The sequence below is a fragment of the Herpailurus yagouaroundi genome, unplaced genomic scaffold, assembly GCF_014898765.1.
Source record: "Herpailurus yagouaroundi ecotype Mexico unplaced genomic scaffold, PumYag 160, whole genome shotgun sequence".
Lineage (NCBI taxonomy): Eukaryota > Metazoa > Chordata > Mammalia > Carnivora > Felidae > Herpailurus > Herpailurus yagouaroundi.
Genome location: NW_024412401.1, coordinates 19080788 through 19101000, shown reverse-complemented (window position 1 = coordinate 19101000; position 20213 = coordinate 19080788). Strand labels below are relative to the sequence as shown.

The following is a 20213-nucleotide window of genomic DNA, read 5'->3' as shown; positions in this document are numbered from 1 at the left end:
GCTTCCCTCCTGGATTCTTCCAGGAACTCCAGGGTTGTGCTGCAGCCCAAGACTGCAGTATAGAGCTGGGAGGCCTCTAATTCCTTCCAGGGTTAGGAGCTGGGGCACCCACCCTGGGGGAGGACGGAGGAAGCGCCAAACTATGGCCCCAGTAGGAACAGGAGGAGATTAAAGGATGCCAGACACCGAATGGTGGACTTTCAGGCATAGGGTAGGGAAGGGATGGTTTTGGGGAAAGGACAATAGCTCTGGGGATACCTTGATATGCCCTGGGAAGGACTCTAGACTCTCCCTCAGTTCTGGCTAGTTCTTGGACCAGACAAAGCAAGGTCCAAGCATGTAGATCAGAGTTTCTCAACCATTTCTTTCCATTATTGCTCCCCTCAAAAGCCTTTTAGACATTTTCTTTCTTAATCACATGATATTTTAATACCACAGACACACTATATATTGGTTTATATATATCTGTGCTTTATACGAAAAAAGAGTAAGATTTTTTTTTTTCGTCTTCCCCTTCCAAGAATCAGTGTTCTTGCCCTTGGAGGCAAAATCAGCCCCTACCTTGAAAATGCCTAATGTAGATTGAAAGCAGGTAAGGGATTGGATTCCTCTTTTTTTTCTCCTGGTGCCAGAACTCTCCTACATGAAGGAATTCCAGAGTCAGAAGGAAAATGCAGAGAAGAAAGTTCTTACAAAAGGCGCAGAGACAGGAAATGGCCTTGTGGGATGGGATTCAGGGGGACAGACGGAGAAACTGGGTGGAGGTGGGGCATCCCCACCCACTCTGGGATCAAGCAGGAATCACCCTGCTTTCTGGGGCCCAGAAGTAGCATCACCCATGGTTCCTGTCATTGTTTGTCCATTCAGCCTTTCAACAATTATTGAGCACCTCCTGTGTGCAGGCCCTGCCTTGGCACTGGAAATGCTGACGTGGATGAGGCTGGGTCTCTGCCTTTGAGGAGTGTAGGGTAATGAAGATGATTTATCATGAGGAAGGAGATAAGCATCAGAGAAGGGACTGCAGGGCTCAGAGGGGGCTCACAGCCCAGTCTCAGGGTGGGGGCCAGGGATGGCTTCCCAGAGGAGGAGGCAGAGCAGAGTTGGGGACAAGAGTTGTCCCTTCTGGGATTGGTTGCTGCGCTTTGTAGTTTGAGGAGATGGAGGCAAGGAGGCTGGGCTTTATTCTGGAGATGGGGACGTGGTGAGATGAGGCTTAGCAAGCCTGCCTGAGCTGCAGGGTGCAAGCTGCTGGGAAAGGGGGAGATCGGAGCCTGCAAGGGAGTGTGGTGAGAGGCAATAATCCAGGAGGAGCAGCAGATGGGAGAAAGGGGATTTGAGAAATACTGAGGTAGAGGCCATAAGACCTTGGGCTAGCACTGGGAGAAGGAGTGGGTAAGGACGCAGCAGGAGTCAGGGCTGACTTCAGTTTCTGGCTTGGGCCTGGGGCATTGGAGATGTGCCCCCTGTGAGTGCGCTTGGGAGACAGACTGGTTTGGAGAGGAAGATAAGTTACATTGTGACATGTTGAATTTGAGTTGCCTATGAGACCTGGAGGCAAGAATTGTGTATCTTTTTTTTTTTTCAACGTTTATTTATTTTTGGGACAGAGAGAGACAGAGCATGAACGGGCGAGGGGCAGAGAGAGAGGGAGACACAGAATCAGAAACAGGCTCCAGGCTCTGAGCCATCAGCCCAGAGCCCAACGCGGGGCTCGAACTCACGGACTGCGAGATCGTGACCTGGCTGAAGTCGGACGCTTAACCGACTGCGCCACCCAGGCGCCCCAAGAATTGTGTATCTTGAGCAAGTTACTCAACCTCTCTGGGCCTCTGTTTTCTCCTTTGTAAAATGGGTCTAATATAACTTACCATTTGCGTTGCTGTGAATATTCAATGAAATAAAACATGTACATTGTTGAGAATAGTGCTTGGCATGGAGTAAGTGCTCAATAAACAGGTATGCCTTTTAATATTTTTAATATGTCCTGGAGATCAGAAGAGAGTTCAAGACAAAAATGGGGAAGTCGTGGTTGTATGGATATCATGGGGGCCATGGAATAGTGAAAGGAGGGTCAGTGAACAGTGTTCGGAGAGCATGGCTAGGAGGTGTGGAGAGGGCACCTGAAGAGGTCTGACTGAGGAGGGGTGCAATATGGGTGATCAGGGGGCCCTGGAAACAAACCCAAATGTCCATCAGTAGGGGAGTGGATCCTTACCTTGCCGTATAGTCACATACAACAGAACATGATACATCAGTGAAAACTGAGGCACGACAGCTTCCTGTAACAACAAGGAAAAAGTGTGAAAGCATAAAAAGCAATACAGTAGACTGTATACAGTATGACACCAGTTATATAATTGAAAAACAAACAAAAAGGAATATATTCTTTGGGCATACATATGTGATTAAAACTACTTTAAACGAAAGAAGGGATGGGGATGCCTGGCTGGCTAAGTTGGTAGAGCGTGTGCCACTCTTGATCTTGGGGTTGTGAGTTTGAACCCCATGTTGGGTGTAGAGATTACTTACGGTTTTAAAGTAAAGTAAAGTAAAGTAAAGTAAAGATTACTTTAAGATTTTAATCTTAAAAAATAAAATAAAATCTTTAAGAAAAGGCAGGGAGTGAAAAGACAGCAGAGTGAAGAGCAGGGACCTATAAGGCGCTGTCATGCCCACCCCATCCCATGTTTACCTCCGACATCCAGAACTGTTTTCTAGTTCTGGATGTTGGAGGTAAATATATGGGTTTGTTATATGATTTTGTTTTATAACATATAACTGTGATATATATTCATTTGTAGGTATCATATATTTTAACAGATGAATAGCCATAGGTGATAGGAAGTGATAGGTATGGAATGTGCTGATGACAGGGGGACCAGGGAGGAAGGGGAAGGGCTTGACCATATCTGACTTCCCACAGTGGGAAAAGTTGAGCCAGGGGACCAGGCCTGGGAGTGACCAGGGAAGGGACCACATCTGGAAGTCCCAGCCAGCTGCCTCCCTGTGTGACCCTGGATAAGCCTCTTACCCCTCTCTCAGCCTCAGTGGCCTTGTGAACATGGGGAGGGTAGCCTTTCTCATTCTTAGTATTCCAGAGTAGAGTGACCCTAAGGCCTCAGTCACAAGTGGGAGAAGCATATATGGGTCCCAGACTTCTGGCTCCCATTGTCCTATGCCCCTTGCTGACCACTTCAGCCATTTGTCATCTTCATGTCCTTGGGAGGTGGCCTTGTAGGTAGGGCAGTCAGTGGGTCCATCAAGAACCTGCCTGCTGTCTACTGCTCTGCCACAGACATGACTAGGCCCAATGCCCATAATATGCTGTAGACTCTGATCCCAATGTCAGGCTTATATGAGCCCTGACAATGGTCACAGCATTTCTATGCACAGACCCCTTTCATTCTCTTAGCAGAAGTTGGGTGAAATTCTACAACATGCCAGATACCATTTTGGGGCAGAGGATACGGGCACAAAAAAGAAACTTAAGTTCTTATTCTCAAAGAGTTGACATTCTGTGCAAAACATGGTATGTTAGTGACACATACTAATGAGGAAAAGCAGGAAAGAGGGATAGGAAGTGTGTGGGAATGGAAAGACCAAAGGCCTCCCTGAGGAGGTGACTTTGAGTAAAGACCTGAAGGGGGAGAGGGCGTGAGCCATGTGGATACCCGGGAGAAGAGCATGCCAAGCTGCGGAAATAGCCACTGAAAGACCCTAAGGTGGGAGCATGGAGGGGCCACTGCTGAACTGGAGTGCAGAAAGGGAGGGAAGAGGAGAAGCAGATAAGATCAGGCAAGTAGGTAAGGTAAACCAAGGCAGGCCCAGGGGAGAGGTAGGGCCAAGGCTTGGGGCAGAGGCAAGGGACGTCTCTGGAGGAGAGAGGCAGGTCTCACTGCAGGCAGACAAGCAGGAAGGAAAGAGGTAGGATGGGATGGGGTGGGCATCACAGTGCCTTGTGAGTGCCTGCTCTTCACTCTGCTGTCTGTCTGTCACACACGACACACACACATGGACTCTCCAGTACTGGATGGCTGCAGGAGACACATCTGTTTAATGCTAGGAGCCAGGTTGGGATATGAGTCATGGAAGCCCTGTCTTCTCTCACAGGCCTTGGCCCAACACAGGCTTGCTGTGTGACCTGGACAGGACCTTTCCCCTCTCTGGGTCTCAGTTTCCCTATCTGTGCACTGAGGAGTGGATTTGTTGGTGTCTGGGGAGCCTCTCAGCTCTGACTTCTTCCAGTACTTTGAAGTCTCATGTCATGATCCCACTTTGCTTCTCTCCACCTCAACTCAGGCTGTGGTTGAAATGGGGACAGAGTAAGGTAGGAAGAACTCCCAGCCCCAGGCCAGGTCACTCCAGGGCTTTGCAAGTAAAGGTTTGGTCCTCAGCCTAGTGGTTCTGGCTTTGGGAGAGCCCCTCACTCCCTGTCCTTGCCTGCTCTCCCACTCCCACTCATGACCCCCAAGGGACAGGCATCTACAGGCAGCACCGAGGTCTGGCTAGTCTGTCTCCTCCCTCAGATGGGAATCCTGCAGCCCAGAAAGAGAAAGGAGCAGCCATCTCGGGCCAGGCTGGGGTGCTGATGCCGAGTGGGAGGAGGCTATGGCTACTCAGAGCTGTGCAGTCTGACCGTGGCAAGGTACCTACCTCTATGCTGAACCTGAAGTGGGGAAGAGGTATGACCTAACCCTCCTGGGTGCTGCAGGGCCTGTACTGTGGAACCTAAGAACACAATGAGGGCAGCCAGGCTGGATGCAAATGCTGGCTCTACCAGTCACAAGCTGTATGACTTTAGGTAAGACAGGATAATAATAGCTCCCACCTCACAAGGCTGCGAGGATGATAAAATAAGCTATGCCTGGCATGTGGGCAGTGTATTCGCTCTATATTCTCTTGTGGTCCTCACATCATCATGCCCATCTTACATCCAAGGAAACTGAGGCCTAGGGAGATTGGCTTGGTAAGGGGTAGACAGTAGGGATTTTAGTCCTTACCAATATGACCTTGGCTAGTTTTTTTTTTTGTTTGTTTGTTTCTGAATTGTGAAATATATCCTATAAGCATGCATATGTAACATACAGGTACAGTGAAAATAACACTAAAAAAAACAAAGACCCCCAAATGAACAAATAACCCCAAACACTCAAGTGGCCCCCACTAAGCTTTGGCATGTTATTGAACCTCTCTGGGCCTCACTCTCCACGTCTGTAAAATGGGGATAATGAGGCTCAGAGGAGTGAGGTGCTTCAGGTTTGGGTTTTGCCATTGGCATTTTGCTGTGATGAAGCAAGGTGAAGAAGAGTTTGCCAGAACTCATGGTCTCCCCTTATGTCTGTGCTCAGGAGTCAAGGCAGTGGGTGGGTGCTGGAGGGTGTGTACAAGGGCTTCTGGAGGGGATGCCCTATGCTGTGGCCCAGTAGGGGGTGTAGAAGCTCAGAGGCTGGGTCAGGGGCAGAGAGACAAGACACATAGCTCAGAGCCAAGTACACCCAGGCACATGGATGAGGCCATAAATCTGGAACTGAGCCTTTGAGTCTTCCAGGGACCCAACCAAACCCCTGTTGGCTGATAAGGATTCCTCAGATAGGGGTCACAACAGGCCCTTGGAACAGCCCAGCTAAGGCCAGGAAGAATGTGTTCTTTTCCTCCCCACTCCCCCAGATCCCCTACCTCCATCCTGGTCAAGGTCAAGGACAGGGAGAAGATGAATTCCTAAGGGAGACTCAGTGTTGGGGCAGGGGAAATTGGAAGGTGGTGTATATACCAGGAGAGTTTGGAAGTTGGACATGCTGAACTGGAGGTGCTTGTGGGACACCCTGGGATAGACAGGCCTGGGCTAGAGATACAGCCCAGGGTGGCATGTGATGGCTTGCAGATGGATTAAATGGCCCAGGGATAGACGATGGAGTCCTGGAAAGCACCCATGTTTAAGAGATGGCTAGAGGGGAGGAGGCAGCCAAGGCCCATGATCTCCTCTGGCTCCAGGAACCCAAATACTCTGGGTATTAATTGACTTCTACCCTGGGGCCAGTCCTTTCTCTCAGAAGGTTCAGATGGGCCAGGGCAAGCAAGAGAAGCCCAGACTCTCCTAGGCAACCAGTAGGAAAACTCCAGAGACCACCATCACATAGGACTTCCCTGTAGCTCTGAGTCCTGCAACTTCAACTCCCTGCTCTGGCTCTGGAAATATCTGATTCCTGCCCTGTCCTCAGCTCCCTGCCCTGTAGATGACAGGATGCCCAGGGCACAGTCCCTGGACCTCTTCTCTTTCAACTTCCCTTCCAACATGACCTTACCAGCCTGTAAATACCATTATATGCTCACAGCTCCCCAAATTAGATCTCCTGTCCAATCCTATGTACAACCACCCACTGGACAGATTTTCATCCCTCAAGGCTGTTTCTCCCACACTCTTTCCTATCTTAGTAAATAGCAAATTCAATCTTTCCAATGCTGAGGCCAAAATCTTTGAAGTCATCCTTGAGCCCCTTCTCTCTCACACCCCACCCACACCCTAGCTGTTAGCAAACCCTATAGGTGTTACCTGCAAAATACATTTAGAATCCAACCACTTTTCATCACCCCGCCACTGTCACCCAGGTTTGAGCCATCATTACCTCTCTTAGATTACAGACAGAGTGGTCTTCTGATCATCTCCCAGTCTGTCTTTTTGCTCTGTGTCACCCCTATGGTCTAGTCTCAATACAGCAGTTGGAGTGATCCTTTCAAAAAATAAGCCAAATTGTATCACTCACTCCTAAAGACTTCCAGTGGCCTCCAGGCCCCTGCTTCTCTCTCCCTATTCATTCTCCCACAGCTGATGGCTTTGCTGCTCTTTCAAGGTACATGATGTTTCCACCACCGAGCCTTTGCAATGGCGGTTTCCTCTGCCTGCGACATTCTTCTTCAGATATCTGCATGACTTAGATTTTCCTCCTGTGCTTACGTTGTGTATGCAAACAAACAGAAAACAGTATTAAAAAAACAAACAGGGGGCGCCTGGGTGGCTCAGTCGGTTGAGCGTCCGACTTCGGCTTGGGTCGTGATCTCAAGGTTTGTGGGTTCGAGCCCCGCGTCGGGGTCTGTGCTGACAGCTCAGAGCCTGGAGCCTGCTTTGGATTCTGTGTCTCCTTCTGTCTCTGCCCCTCACCTACTTGTGCTCTGTCTCTCTCTCTCAAAAATAAATAAATGTAAAAAAAAAATTAAAAAAAATCGGAAAGGTTATAAGTTTTAAAGATACTTGGGTGGCTCAGTCAGTTAAGTGTGGGACTCTTGATTTCAGCTCAGGTCATGATCCCATGGTTTGTGAGTTTGAACTCCGTGTTGGGCTCTTTGACAATGTAAAGCCTGCTTGGGATTCTCTCTCCCTTTCTCTCTGCCCCTCCCCCACATGCTCTCTCTCTCTCAAAATAAACTTAAAAAAAAAATTGGGGCATCTGGGTGGCTCAGTTGGTTGAGTGTCCAACTTCGGCTCAGGTCATGATCTCGTGGTTCTGTGTTCGAGCCCTGCATTGGGCTCTGTGCTTAAAGCTCAGAGCCTGGAGCCTGCTTCAGATTCTGTGTCTCCTTCTCTCTCTGCCTCTCCCCGGCTTGCACTGTCTGTCTCTGTCTCTCTCTCAAAAATAAATAAACATTGGGGCACCTGAGTGGCTCAGTCAGTTAAGCGTCCAGCTTCAGCTCAGGTCATGATCTCGCAGTCCATGAGTTTGAGTGTCAGGCTTTGTGCTGATAGCTCGGAGCCTGGAGACTGTTTCAGATTCTGTCTCTCTCTGACCCTTCCCTGCTCACACTCCATCTCTCTCTCTCTCAAAAATAAATAAACATTAAAAATACATAAACATAAAAAAATGAAGATACTGGTTATAAACTACTAACAAATTTTAAGTAAAAGCTTTTTTTGAGGCAAAGTGTAAGCACTATCCCATCCCAGCCCCAGGCTCCTGGTTTGGGGATACATACTGCTCCCTAGTGGCCATCCTAGGAAAAAGTCCCATCATCTGGGGGTTGCTGGTGTTCTCTACATTGGGACACAGTATAAGCTTTTCTTCCACCTGTCCTGACCTGCCAGACAACGCAGTCCCAAGGACTCCAAGGTAATGTGTGTGAACTGTCCCTGTTCTGTGTATAGTAGAGGACACAGATTTTGAGTCTGACTTTATAGGAACTTCAGATCCCCAGTAATTCATTGAGTGATCTTGGGCAAGTGACCTAATTTCAACCTTTAGTTTCTCCATTGGTAAAATAGAGATAGTAAGAATATATGCTTCAAGGGGCTTTGAGGATTAAGAGATGAGCACAGTGCTTGGTGCATATTAAGTGCTCAAAAGCTGTTATCTACTATCAGAAGAGACTTTTGAGAAGGAGTGGGTGCATGAGTACTTCAGACTCCTTCACCACTGCCTCAAGCCTGGGGGGGGGGGGGGCAGGGGTGGAGGTAGTAGAAGCGGGGGAGGTGACTGAAAGCCCCAGCTGTTGCCAGAGCAGCTTCAAAACTGCTCCGTTCCTTCCCCCAAATGGGCTATCCTCTGAGGAATGGTCCTGGGATAGGCTCAACGCTTGACTGAACTGACAGAATATCCCAGCCTCTCAGATCCTGTCTACCCACTAGCCTTCCAATGGCTTCAGGTAGCATGTGGGCTGAAACTATTCCCGACCTGACAGATGGGGAAACCAATGCCCAGACAATGGAAGCAAACTGCTCAGGGTTCACAGAGTGAGTTGAGGCAGCCAGCTGGGTGTCCTAGCAGTTTAGCCAGGTTCTGTGTAGCCACGCTGTGCCTTATAAAGAGCAACCACATGAAGCCTGGGGGGCTGAGGGCAGCTTGGGCTACTGGGAAGGACTCCAAAGGAATTTTGTTTGGGGAAGACAGTTGCCTTTTCCTTGAAGACTCAGACCCCTCCCGGACTAGGGGCAGTTCTAGGCTGGGAAACCCAAAGCCTGGATTCCAGTCTTGGTCTGGCTCACATTGAGTGTGACACATGGAGCCTTTCCCTTCTGGGGTAGGCCTTTGTAGACTGAGGGGTTAGGCTAGCTTAGAGCTTTCCCTGGAGATTTGTGAGCTCTACAAGACCATTAGAGATAGTATGGGACATCTGAGTCGAGGCCACGTAGTGAGCTTGGGAGGGAGAAATTTCTCAGTAGGTATTACAGGACATAGGAGGGGACTGATAAGGTAGGCAGGTCTGTGAAGGTGGCCAGGCATTCCCTCCCTAATTTTAGAAGGGAAGGCACATTGGTAGGTTCTCCTTAGAGAACAAGGTCTCTAGGGTTTCAGGCATGAAGCAAGAAGGCTGACACCATGTGGGAAGGACCCTACCCCTCCAAACGTAAATCACAGGACCCACTCTGTGAGATTTTGAACCTCTTACAAGACTGACATTCCTTCTTCCCCTCCCCTGGTCTGTTCTCTGGCCTGACCAGGACAGGATCCAGAGCTGCTTCACACAGACCCGGCATTCAGGAGGGCCGCTTTCATCTCCAATCCTGGATACAACCTCCCACTGCATGTCAGGCAGGCACCACTGCTGAAAGGAGCCAGCCCTGCCACACAAGCCAGAGGGAATTCCAGAGATAAGAACTTGGGTCTCTGAAAAGCTCTGGCCCCATAAAGAATCTCCTGCCAAAGAAGAGGGTAGGGTTGGAAGGGGGAGGAATGAGATCACCTGATTTTCAGGGAGCAATAGTATGGGGTCACGGTGCCCACAGGATTTAGTCCATGCTCATGTCCAAGGCCAGTGCTCAGTGGAGAATCCACCAAACCCATGAGAAGCAGCTTCCCCTTGCTGAGGGGGGTGATCCGAGGGGTGCTAGCTACCTGCCGGCACTCAGCATCCTATCTGACCTCCTGAATCTCTTCCCTTTGAAGCACCACCCCCCAGCATCCTCATCTTCTCATGTGGATAACTCCTATAGCTCTTGGCTGGGCCTCTCGCCTCAATGTTAAACCTCCAATCCCTTCTACACACTGAGACACTGCTCTAGAACAGGGTGTGGGCAAACTAAGGTCCTTAGGCAAATCCATCCTGCTGCCTGTTTTTGTCCAACTCATGAGCTAAGAATGGTTTTCTAATTTTTAAATAGCTGGAAAAAAATTACATTATTTTGTACCATGTAAAAATTATATGAGATTCTGATTTCAGTGTCTATAAAATAAGGTGTTACTAGAACAGAGTCAGGCTCATTCGCTTATGTATTGTTTGTGGCCGCTTTCATATCACAATGGCAGAGTTAGGTAGCTGTAACAGAAACTCTTAAGACTCAGAAAGCCTATAATATTTCCTATCTGGACCTTTACTGTCACTCTCTGCTTAGGACCCTCCAGTGGCTCTTTGTGGCTCTCCACAGCTGACCCCTTTCTTTCTACCTCTCCAGCCTCATCACATGTCCTTCTAGCTGACTGCCCACTCTGGACGATTCACCTTTCCTCATTCGCACTGCAAGCCACATCATGCCATTTACCTTCGCTTGGCATGCCTCTCTTCTCCAAATGACAGTCTACCATCTTAAGACTCAGCCCAAAAACTTCCTCCCATTTCCCTTCTCCCAACCACAAGAGCTAACCCATTCCTACTTCCAATATCACAGGAGCCTCTTATAGCTCCCCTTAACTTTTAATTACAGACTAATGACCTGTTTGTGCCAGACCAACCAATTCCATTATAAATATGTGTTCAGGGATGTGATCTCTGGGGCATTACTAACTGAAAGAATAGACCACAGCCCTAGCACAGGGCTGCATGGGGTAGGCACATAAGCCTACCAGAAGGTAGGCATGTTTAGCATTCTATACTTTTTACTTGGCTAATAGTATGAAGGAAGAAGCAGCTTATATATTTTCCAGATACCAAGTATTTTTTTTAAAAAGTAAACTCTATACCCTATGTGGGGTTGGAACTCACGACCCTGAGATTAAGAGTCAGATGCTCTACCAACTGAGAAAGCCAGGCGCCCCCAAGTATCATTTATATAAACTTCCAGCACGTATGATAGATCAAGCACCTCCATGTGTCTTATCTCATTTAATCCTCACAACAACCTGGTAAGGCAGGTGATACCTCCATTCCACCAAGCAGCGAGTTATGTGGCAGAGCTGGCGTCTAAAATCAGGTCTCCTGCCTCCTGAGATGCTCTCCATATGCAGCTCACCCAATGAACCACTGCTTCAGAGATGTAACAGGTACTTGTGGGCTTCTTGTGTTTGGGGCTACTGACCCTGTGCTAAATGGGTCCAGGTAGAGGTGGTTTTGTAGTTTTCCATCTCTTCCCTCCAGTTGCTTCTTCTGCTCCTGTACTTGCTGCCTCTCAAGGCAGACTGTCTGGGTCAGGACCAAAGGGTGACCCTGCTCTTCCTATGAAAACTAAGTGCCAGTTTTGTGACGTCACTTCTGAAATCTTCTGTTGTTCTGGGGCTCGTGGCTTGCTCTGGAGAAAGTTGTTGGAAGTCTGGCCTCCAAGCTGGAGGGGTGCCAAGGCCAGAGAGGGCCAAACTAATGTAACTGTCAGTGCACCTGCCTTAATGGAGACTCAAGAGTGCCTCCAGAGGGCTGCTGGGATAAGCCCTGGACTGTCCACATACTTTTGTGCATATTCAAACAGAAGTCCAGAGCTCAGAGACCAGGAGAGCCAATATAGCTGCTGCAGACCTGGGAGAAAGCAACACAGGAAAGGTAAATCCACCTGAGACTCTTTCTCAACCACAGAGGAATTAGGGCTACACTGCTCAGTACACAGAGGCCACACTGAACTTGGCAGCATGAGGAGCTTGCTCTACGTCCTCTTCTGTCATGGCAGATAAAGCTAACCTGTCACCAGACAAGCTCAGGGATGTGGTATGAGCCACACCCCTGGACTTTAGAAAATGGAGTTCTGTAAAGCACCCTGATCCCTCTCCTAGGTCTAGAACTGATGGCACCGAGGATCTCCAAGTCCCATAAGTTCAGCCAGATAGACCTAGGAGAGTTTGTGGCAAAAGACTCAGATAAGATAGCTGGGTTTAACACAATGTGTGTACACATTCTGGATATGGTGTACCAACTCAATGTTTGGTATTCTGGACTGAGAAGCTCACTTGTGTCTTTCCAAAGATTGTGATCAGTTTGGATTAATCCAAAAAGTGAGGTGCAGTTGATGTTGCAGACATTTTTACGAGGAGGAGGGATAACTGGGACAACTGAGGCTATGACTAAGTGCTGCTTTCAGGCTAAAATTCTGGTTTGTCCAAATCAAACCCAATATTCCCCAGCCCTCCGAGCAATCACGGTGATGGTGGAGCCTCTGCAAATACATGACCGAATCACTAATGACCATCCAGTCAGATCTGGCTGTACCGAAACACTTTATACAGACGGAATAGAGGACAAGGGGACTTCTGATACACTCATGCTTTGGACGTATCAGTACAAGACAGTATGTGAGGCTGTGTGTGAGTCCACCAGGCAGTTGGGAACAAGCATGATTTTCTGCTGGCAAACAAGTCTCCATCACACCTAATCATTCTTTTATCTAAGTGCATCTTGATCTTCTCAGTCCTGGACATCAAAGTAGTCAATTACTGGTTCCTTGGCTATTTTCTGTAAATTACTGCTCCCAGGATTCCTGAAAAGCAAACAAAGAATAATCAGTCTTCTTGTTTGGGGGAAGTGGACTGAGGTCTTCAGAAAGTTAAGGATCAGCTGATTTGCCATTTGCAAAGCTTTGGTAAGACAGTGGGGCACACATGAGTTGGGAACTTGAAATTTGGTGATGGGCACACAGGGGTTCACTGTATTAATAATATTCTCTTGACTCTAAAAGTTTTCTACAATAAAATTTTATACAAAATTAAAGCAAACAAAAGGAAAAAAGCATGGCGCAAACAGGCCAAAGACTCCACACGGTTATGTTCAGGTGGTACTGGACATGGCTGTGAAATAACATGTAGAATACCTCACATTTCCAAAACCACTGCCCATGTGGATATGCAGCTGGGCTGACTGGAATCCAGGCCACCTGTTTTATAGGGGTGAAGCAGGGCTGGTCCTATGGAGCTACACTGACCCAGACAATCCTTGCTAAGGCTGTGCCCAACGGGCAACGCCTAGCCGTCCTGTCCAGTCCCAGGGAACACCGATTGCTATGGCCCTCATGGTGACTTTATAAACTGCCCTTCCCACCCTCCCAGAAGTTCTGTATAAGAAGTTCTGGTAAAGCTTCTATGTGGAAGGCCAGAACAGCATTAGAGACCCTGCTGAGTTTCAGGGCAACTTTCAGCAATGCTGCCTCAGTCACAGTAAGGCAGCCAGCTTCCTTTCTGGCAAAGGAAAAGAAAGGAAAAGGGGATGGTTCTTCTTTCCTGCTTCTGAGACTTGCTGCTTGCCAATGTGGTTTTCTTATCTCTAAATCATGAATATATGTTTCTGTTGTAAAAATGATACAAACCATATAGAGGTCACTAGAGCAAAACGCTAAAGTCCCCACCTTCACTGCAACCTCAGCCCACTATCCCACATCCATCTGCAGAATAAATGTTGTGAACCATGTAACGTTCCTAAATCATCCGCTGTGACACAATGAGTCCACTTCCCAGTGTCACCGTCTACACCATGGAAGTTATGTCCAATGACTTTTCTCCAGAAGAGAAGTGGGCATTATAAACATCAAACCTGGGACCCCTCTGGCATGAACAAATGTGTCTGACACCCCAGTCACACCTTACTTATTTGAATAAAGCCCCCCAAGGCCAGGCCTGAGAGGCTGCCAATGGCTGGTAGAGACCTGGACAGTTTAGCCCCTGCTGGCTTTTCTGAATAGACAGGGCCCTTTGGAAAGCACCTGAAGGATCCTTACTTGTCTGTCTGATGCCTGTGATGAGGAATTGGTGGTGGAGGCCGTGACTGTATTTCCCTTTCAAGGACACCTGTCAGCGTGTTAGGAGGACAAATGGACTTCCCTCTGATAAAAGACAGAACACAAAGTATTGAAAAGTGAGAATTGTTTATGGAGACAGGCAGACCGCTGCAAATCCAGTCATGATTTTCACTGTGCTGCTGCTAAGTGCTCCGACGTGACCTGTCTCCTCTCAGGCATGGTCACCTTCATTTAACCCTCGTCCCTTCCACTCATCTCTGTTGGGCCTGTTACCTGCTTCCTGTCATCTCATATTCAAGTTTTTTCTTCTGGAAGTCCCTCCTACTCTCTCAGGTTCTGACAGTGATCCTAGATCCTCACTGTCACTTCCCTGCTCATAACACAGCCATAGTCTCATCTAATGGCAAACACTGTTTATGGGGGATGCCTTGAATCAGAGTCTAGCATCTTGTTTTCATCATGCCAGGAGGACAAGGGAAAAGGGGACAGATGTGATGGGCAGGCATGCAACCCAGGCCCTCAGGGTCTGCTCCCTGTATCTGAGGAAATGATGCCTCCAGTGTCACTTGTGGATTGGGGCAGATAAAAGCCTTGCATGTCTTTAGACGTGTCTGTCCTGTGGACTGAGGCATGGGCTTTGCTCTCTGGTTCAGACCTTCGTATCGGACTTTTTGATTGTGCCAGAATGGCTATCCCATAAGCAGGCTTTCTATCTATTCTTCTAAGAGAGGAAGCAAGGAAAGCAAACATTGATAGATCCTGCTTTCCGAGGTCCAGCCTGCTCCAATGAGCAGGTCCTCCTGTGATGACAAGATCGACCCACCTGACCGCAGTGACCACGACGTTGCGCTTTGGTTCACTGTCATAGCTCACACTCTCTAGGCCGTACACTTGGGCCAGGTCATGGATGATCCGACGGTGGTCTCTGTTCATGGGAGGGAAGCAGTGGCTCTTCTTACTATTCTTTCCCTGTATTGAGGGTAAAGATGAATGATTGATAAAATGACTAAATAAATCAAAGACCTAAAACAAGACAATTTCATTTCTTATAAAAAATATGTTTTATGCTAAAAATCATGAGTGTGCAGATACAGACACACTAGCAGAGAAATACACTTGCACAGGTTTCCTAGTTAGGAACAATGATTCCATTTTCTCCATCATGCTAGTGTCCTGCTGGGAACTGGGAGCAGAAGGGAGGAAGGGAGGAAAGGGAGGGGCTAAGGGAGATGGCAGGAAGGAAATTCCTCTTCATTAAATGTGGATCTAATATAGGTATCTTGTCCTCACTCACATCCCCACAGAATAAAGAGGGAGTCACCATGGGATTGGATGCTTCTGACTAAATTAAAGACTTTTTCCCTTAAAGCTACCTCCAGGACAAGGGCTTCACTCTCTTAAAGGAGTCTATCCCACTATTCTTTAGCTCTAGTCATTCAACTTTTCATTTTTACCCCAGGGTTTCTATTGTGCCTTGGGGGTAATAAAGAATCAGTGTGACCTATAATATAATAGCCCTTTGGAGATCATGTCTTCCTAAGTATCCCACACAGGCATTCAATTATCACTACCGAATGCCTCCAATTGTTCAGTTTCTTCACCCAATCTTAGGCACTAAGCTAAAATTTTTTATTTACACTGACTTTGATTGAGTTTTTTTCTGAACCAGGACAAGGCTTCCATAGATATTATAATGGCTGGGCTTTGGGGAAAGATAACGATCATCAAGAAGTTGTGATTTTTTCCTATAACTACTCTATATTGATGGTGTTTCTAGGATTTTTTTTTTTTTTTTTTTAATCAAGCTGGCCTTAGAGACATGTCCAGTTGGATGTTTTGACTTCAACCTTATTCACGGCCTCCACAAGGGCTTCCATTTCTTTCTCAATGTCACTGACAAACTTTAAATCCTTCCTGAAATGAGAAATCACCACAGTTAATTTCATCTGTTCCTGCTCTTCTGAGAATCCCTTCTACCCACCCTCTCCGCCCGTAAACTGCAGACAATGAACAATTGGGCAGAAAAACAGCAGAGGTCAGGAACTGTCAGATAATAGAAGACTGACTGTGACTGAACAAAGGAAAAGAAAAAGAGAAAACAAATATGAGAAAGGAGAAGATGGAGAAAGAGCATTCTGGAGGGCCGGGAGATAGGAGGAAAATAAGAGCTATTACTGCCCAAGTGAGGACCCAAGTGAGGAGCCAGAAGTGGAATTCAGGCTAGTCCAAGCCCTATGGAAGCCCACACTTCTACTACAGGGCATTCTCTCTCTCTCTCTCTCTCTTTCTCTTTCTCTCTCTCTCTCTCTCTCTCTTTCACACACACACACACACACACACACACACACACACACACACACCCTGCAACCCATGCTCCATTCTTCTAGAGGAAAATTTCGAGAAACCTAGAAAAGGATTTTTATTAAACATCATATAATCTCTTATAATAAATATATAGACTTTAACTGGCTCAATCACAGACGAGCACATATTAGTTATTATATCTTAAAAGACCAAACAGTCTTGTAAGCCATAATTAAGAAAGGTGGTACCAAGTTACATACACACCTGGCATCTTCTTTTAAACTGTCACTGAATTTTGACCCTGAAGAACGTATATTGAAAGGATCGGAATCCTCGCTGATATGAAATGCCTCTGCTAATCTCCTGGAAGTAAGAGAGATGTAAGTAAATAAAAGGAAAGGAAGGAGAGGAAAACTTACAGTAACACAGAGTGCCCACCAAGTCCTAACTTCTTTATACATTAATGATGTCATTTCAGTAAACCTTATTTTTTTATAAAAATTTGTTAAAATTATTTATTTTTGAGAGACAGAGAGATACACAGTATGAGCAGGGGAGGGGCAGAGAGAGAGAGAGAGAGAGAGAGAGAAATACAGAATCCAAAGCAGGCTCCAGGCTCTGCCTGTCAGCACAGAGCCTGATGTGGGGGTCGGACCCACGAACCGTGAGATCATGACCTGAGCCAAAGTTCAACACTTAACCGACTGAGCCACCCAGGCGCTCATCAGTAAACCCAATCATTAAGGAAGGAATAATAACTACTTGGGACAAGATATGATTTTATCTTCCTAGAAGAATATAAGCAAGACAGATCTACATGGGTCTGAGCCAACCCCTTGGCTGACACTGGCAGCTTGGGTTATCTGGGATGAGAATGGGGATGACTATCTCTGAGATTTCACCTAAACATCAGACAGATAAAGTAGACATATAATCATTAAAATTAGTATTGTTTTACAGAAAATTTGGAAAATAAAGGGAAGAATTCCATTAACAACACAAATACTGCATTTTAATACACTTTCTTTCAGATTTTTTTCCCTTTAAGTAGTTGCAATTAGCGTATATAAAACTAGGCACCTGGGTAGGGCACCTGGCTGGCTCAGGTGGTGGAGCAGATGACTCTTGATCTCAGGGTTGTAAGTTTGAGCCCCATGGTGGGTGTAAAGCATGGAGCCTGCTTGGGATTCTCGCTCCTTCTCTCTCTGCCCCTCCTCCACTCATACTTGCTCGCTCTCCCTCTCTCTCAAAAGTAAATAAACTTAAAAAAAAAATGTAGTGGAAAGTCAAACTTCAAGATAAAACAGGACTATACTTTGCCTGCATTTGCCTGTTTTTGTTTAACTATTTATTTTGAGAAATTTCCAAACAAAGTAACAAGAATATTATTATTTTTTTTTAATTTTTTTTTTCAACGTTTTTATTTATTTTTGGGACAGAGAGAGACAGAGCATGAACGGGGGAGGGGCAGAAAGAGAGGAGACACAGAATCGGAAACAGGCTCCAGGCTCTGAGCCATCAGCCCAGAGCCTGACGCGGGGCTCGAACTCACCGACCGCGAGATCGTGACCTGGCTGAAGTCGGACGCTTAACTGACTGCGCCACCCAGGCGCCCCAGTAACAAGAATATTATAATGATAAAACAATCATAAGTTCATAAGTCAAAAATGCATTTAATACATCTAACCTACCAAACATCATAGCTTGGCCTAGTCTACCTTAAATGTGCTCAGAACACTTACATTATTAGCTTACAGTTGGGCAAAATCACCTAACACAAAGCCTATTTTGTAGTAAAGTACTGAATATCTCAAGGAATACTGTACTGAAAGTGAAAAACAGAATGGTTGTAAATGTATTCGTTGTTTACCCTCATGACTGCACGGCTGACTGCAAGCTGCAGCTTGCTGCCACTACCCAGTGTCATAAGACAGCATTATATTACTAGCCTGAGAAAAGATCAAAATTCAAAATCTGAACTATGGTTTCCACTAAATGTGAATTGCTTTTGCACCACTGTGAAGTAGAAAAATTGTAAGTCAGTTTATTGTTAAGTTGGGGACTGTCTGTGTATTGTTCACTTAAATTCTCCAACTGTTAACATTTTTACAGGGCTATACATTTTAACCAATCTTTGTTAGAACCAATAAGTCTGCCAGTCATTGAATAAATGCCTCCTAATCTGATGAAGAGTATCCTCATATAACTAATAGAAAATATATTTAGCAGTGAAATATTTAAAGCTCTCTGGTGTCAGGAATACCTACTATCAACCACCTATTCAACACTGTACTGCAGGCTTGAGCCAGTATAATGAGGCAAGAAAAAGAAAACAGATAAGAATTGGAAAGAAATAAAATTACTATTATTAGAAAAGGACATGAAATAAGAAATAAGTGAATTTAGCAAGGTTGTGAATACAGGTCAACAAACATCAGTTACATTTCTATATACCAGCAATAAGCAATTAGAAAATTAAATTTGTTTTGTTTTGCTTTTTTAGAAAATAAAATTTTAAAAGTGATACAAGAGGGGAGAGGAGAGAAAAAAAAGTGATACAAAAAAAATTACCACTTAAAAAAGCATCAAAACCATCAACCAGCAAGGGACAAATCTACCAAAAGATGTACAAAATCTGTATCTAGAAAAATATGAAGTATCACTGAGAGAAATCAAAGAAGACAGGAATAAATGGAAGGTATACCTTGTTCATGGATTAGAAGACTCAATATTATAAAAATGTCAAATTTCCCAAATTGATCTATAAATTGAATACCAATTCAATCAAAATCTTAGTAGGTTTTTAAGCAGATATTGATAAGCTAACTCTAAAGTTTAAATGAAAATGCAAATACCCAAGAACAGTCAAGTTAATCTTGAAGAACCATGCTTGAAGAGATAAACTATCAGATAGTAAGACCTTTATTGTTATAAAGGTACAATTAAGAGAGTATGATTCTAGCATGATGGAACAGAATGAGCTCAGAAATAGATCCACACATAATATGAATACCTGATTTAAGACAAGGGAGGCACTAGAGAGACTGGGGAAAATGACATCTTGATAATAGTACTGGTTACATGAATATTCATATGGAAAAAAACTGAGTTGTGAACTCTCCTTAAACCATACTCAAGGGGCGCCTGGGTGGCGCAGTCGGTTAAGCGTCCGACTTCAGCCAGGTCACGATCTCGCGGTCCGCGAGTTCGAGTCCCGCGTCGGGCTCTGGGCTGATGGCTTAGAGCCTGGAGCCTGTTTCCGATTCTGTGTCTCCCTCTCTCTCTCTGCCCCTCCCCCGTTCATGCTCTGTCTCTCTCTGTCCCAAAAATAAATAAATGTTGAAAAAAAATTAAAAAAAAAAAAAAAAAAAACCATACTAAAAAAAAAAAAAAAATCAGTCCAGGTCAACTGTAGATCTAAATGTAAAAGGTAAAATAATACTGGTTCTAGACAATAACAGAGTATCATCATGATCTCAAGATAGACAAATACTTCTTAAACAGGACATAAAAAGCACTAGTATCTAAGGAGAAGACTGATAAACTAGATTACATTAAAATCAGAAACTTCTGCCTATCAAAAGATACCATTAAGAGAATGAAAACTGAAGGCACTAAGTGCAGGAAAATACAATACTGAAAATCAACAAAGGATTCACATCCAAAATATATAAAGAACTCCTACTAATGAATATGAAAAGGACAACACAATTACAAAATAACTAAAAGAATTGACTAAGCACTTCACAAAAGGGGATATCCAAATTGCCAATAACCATATAAAAAGGCATTCAACCTCACTAGTCATCAGAGAAATATAAACTAAAAGCTCACTGACATCCAGCTACAAATTCATAAGAATAGATTAAAATTAAAAAGACTGTCAATTCCGGGGCGCCTGGGTGGCTCAGTCAGTTAAGCATCTGACTTTGGCTCAGATCACGATCTTACAGTTCATGAGTTTGAGCCTCGCACAGGGTTTTGGGGTGACAGCTCAGAGCCTGGAGCTTACTTCGAATTCTGTCTCCCTCTCTCTCTGCCCCTCCCCCACTTGCAC

The 20213-nt window shown here is 45.7% G+C and overlaps 1 protein-coding gene across 2 annotated transcripts in view; it reads right to left on the bottom strand.

The window, feature by feature from the left end:
* Positions 1-12322: 12322 nt before the first annotated feature.
* NFX1 (nuclear transcription factor, X-box binding 1) overlaps positions 12323-20213 on the bottom strand; it is a 75013-nt gene continuing 67122 nt past the window's right edge. The window contains exons 20-24 of one of the 2 annotated variants that reach the window (XM_040481466.1): positions 16421-16519; positions 15700-15766; positions 14676-14821; positions 13832-13936; positions 12323-12601 (exon numbers count right to left, since the gene is read on the bottom strand). In XM_040481466.1, coding sequence (XP_040337400.1) covers positions 12529-12601; positions 13832-13936; positions 14676-14821; positions 15700-15766; positions 16421-16519 — 490 coding nt within the window. In that variant the 3' untranslated portion in view covers positions 12323-12528. Of the gene's footprint in view, positions 12602-13831; positions 13937-14675; positions 14822-15662; positions 15767-16420; positions 16520-20213 lie in introns of those variants that run through there. The other variant, XM_040481467.1, reaches the window with a different exon arrangement.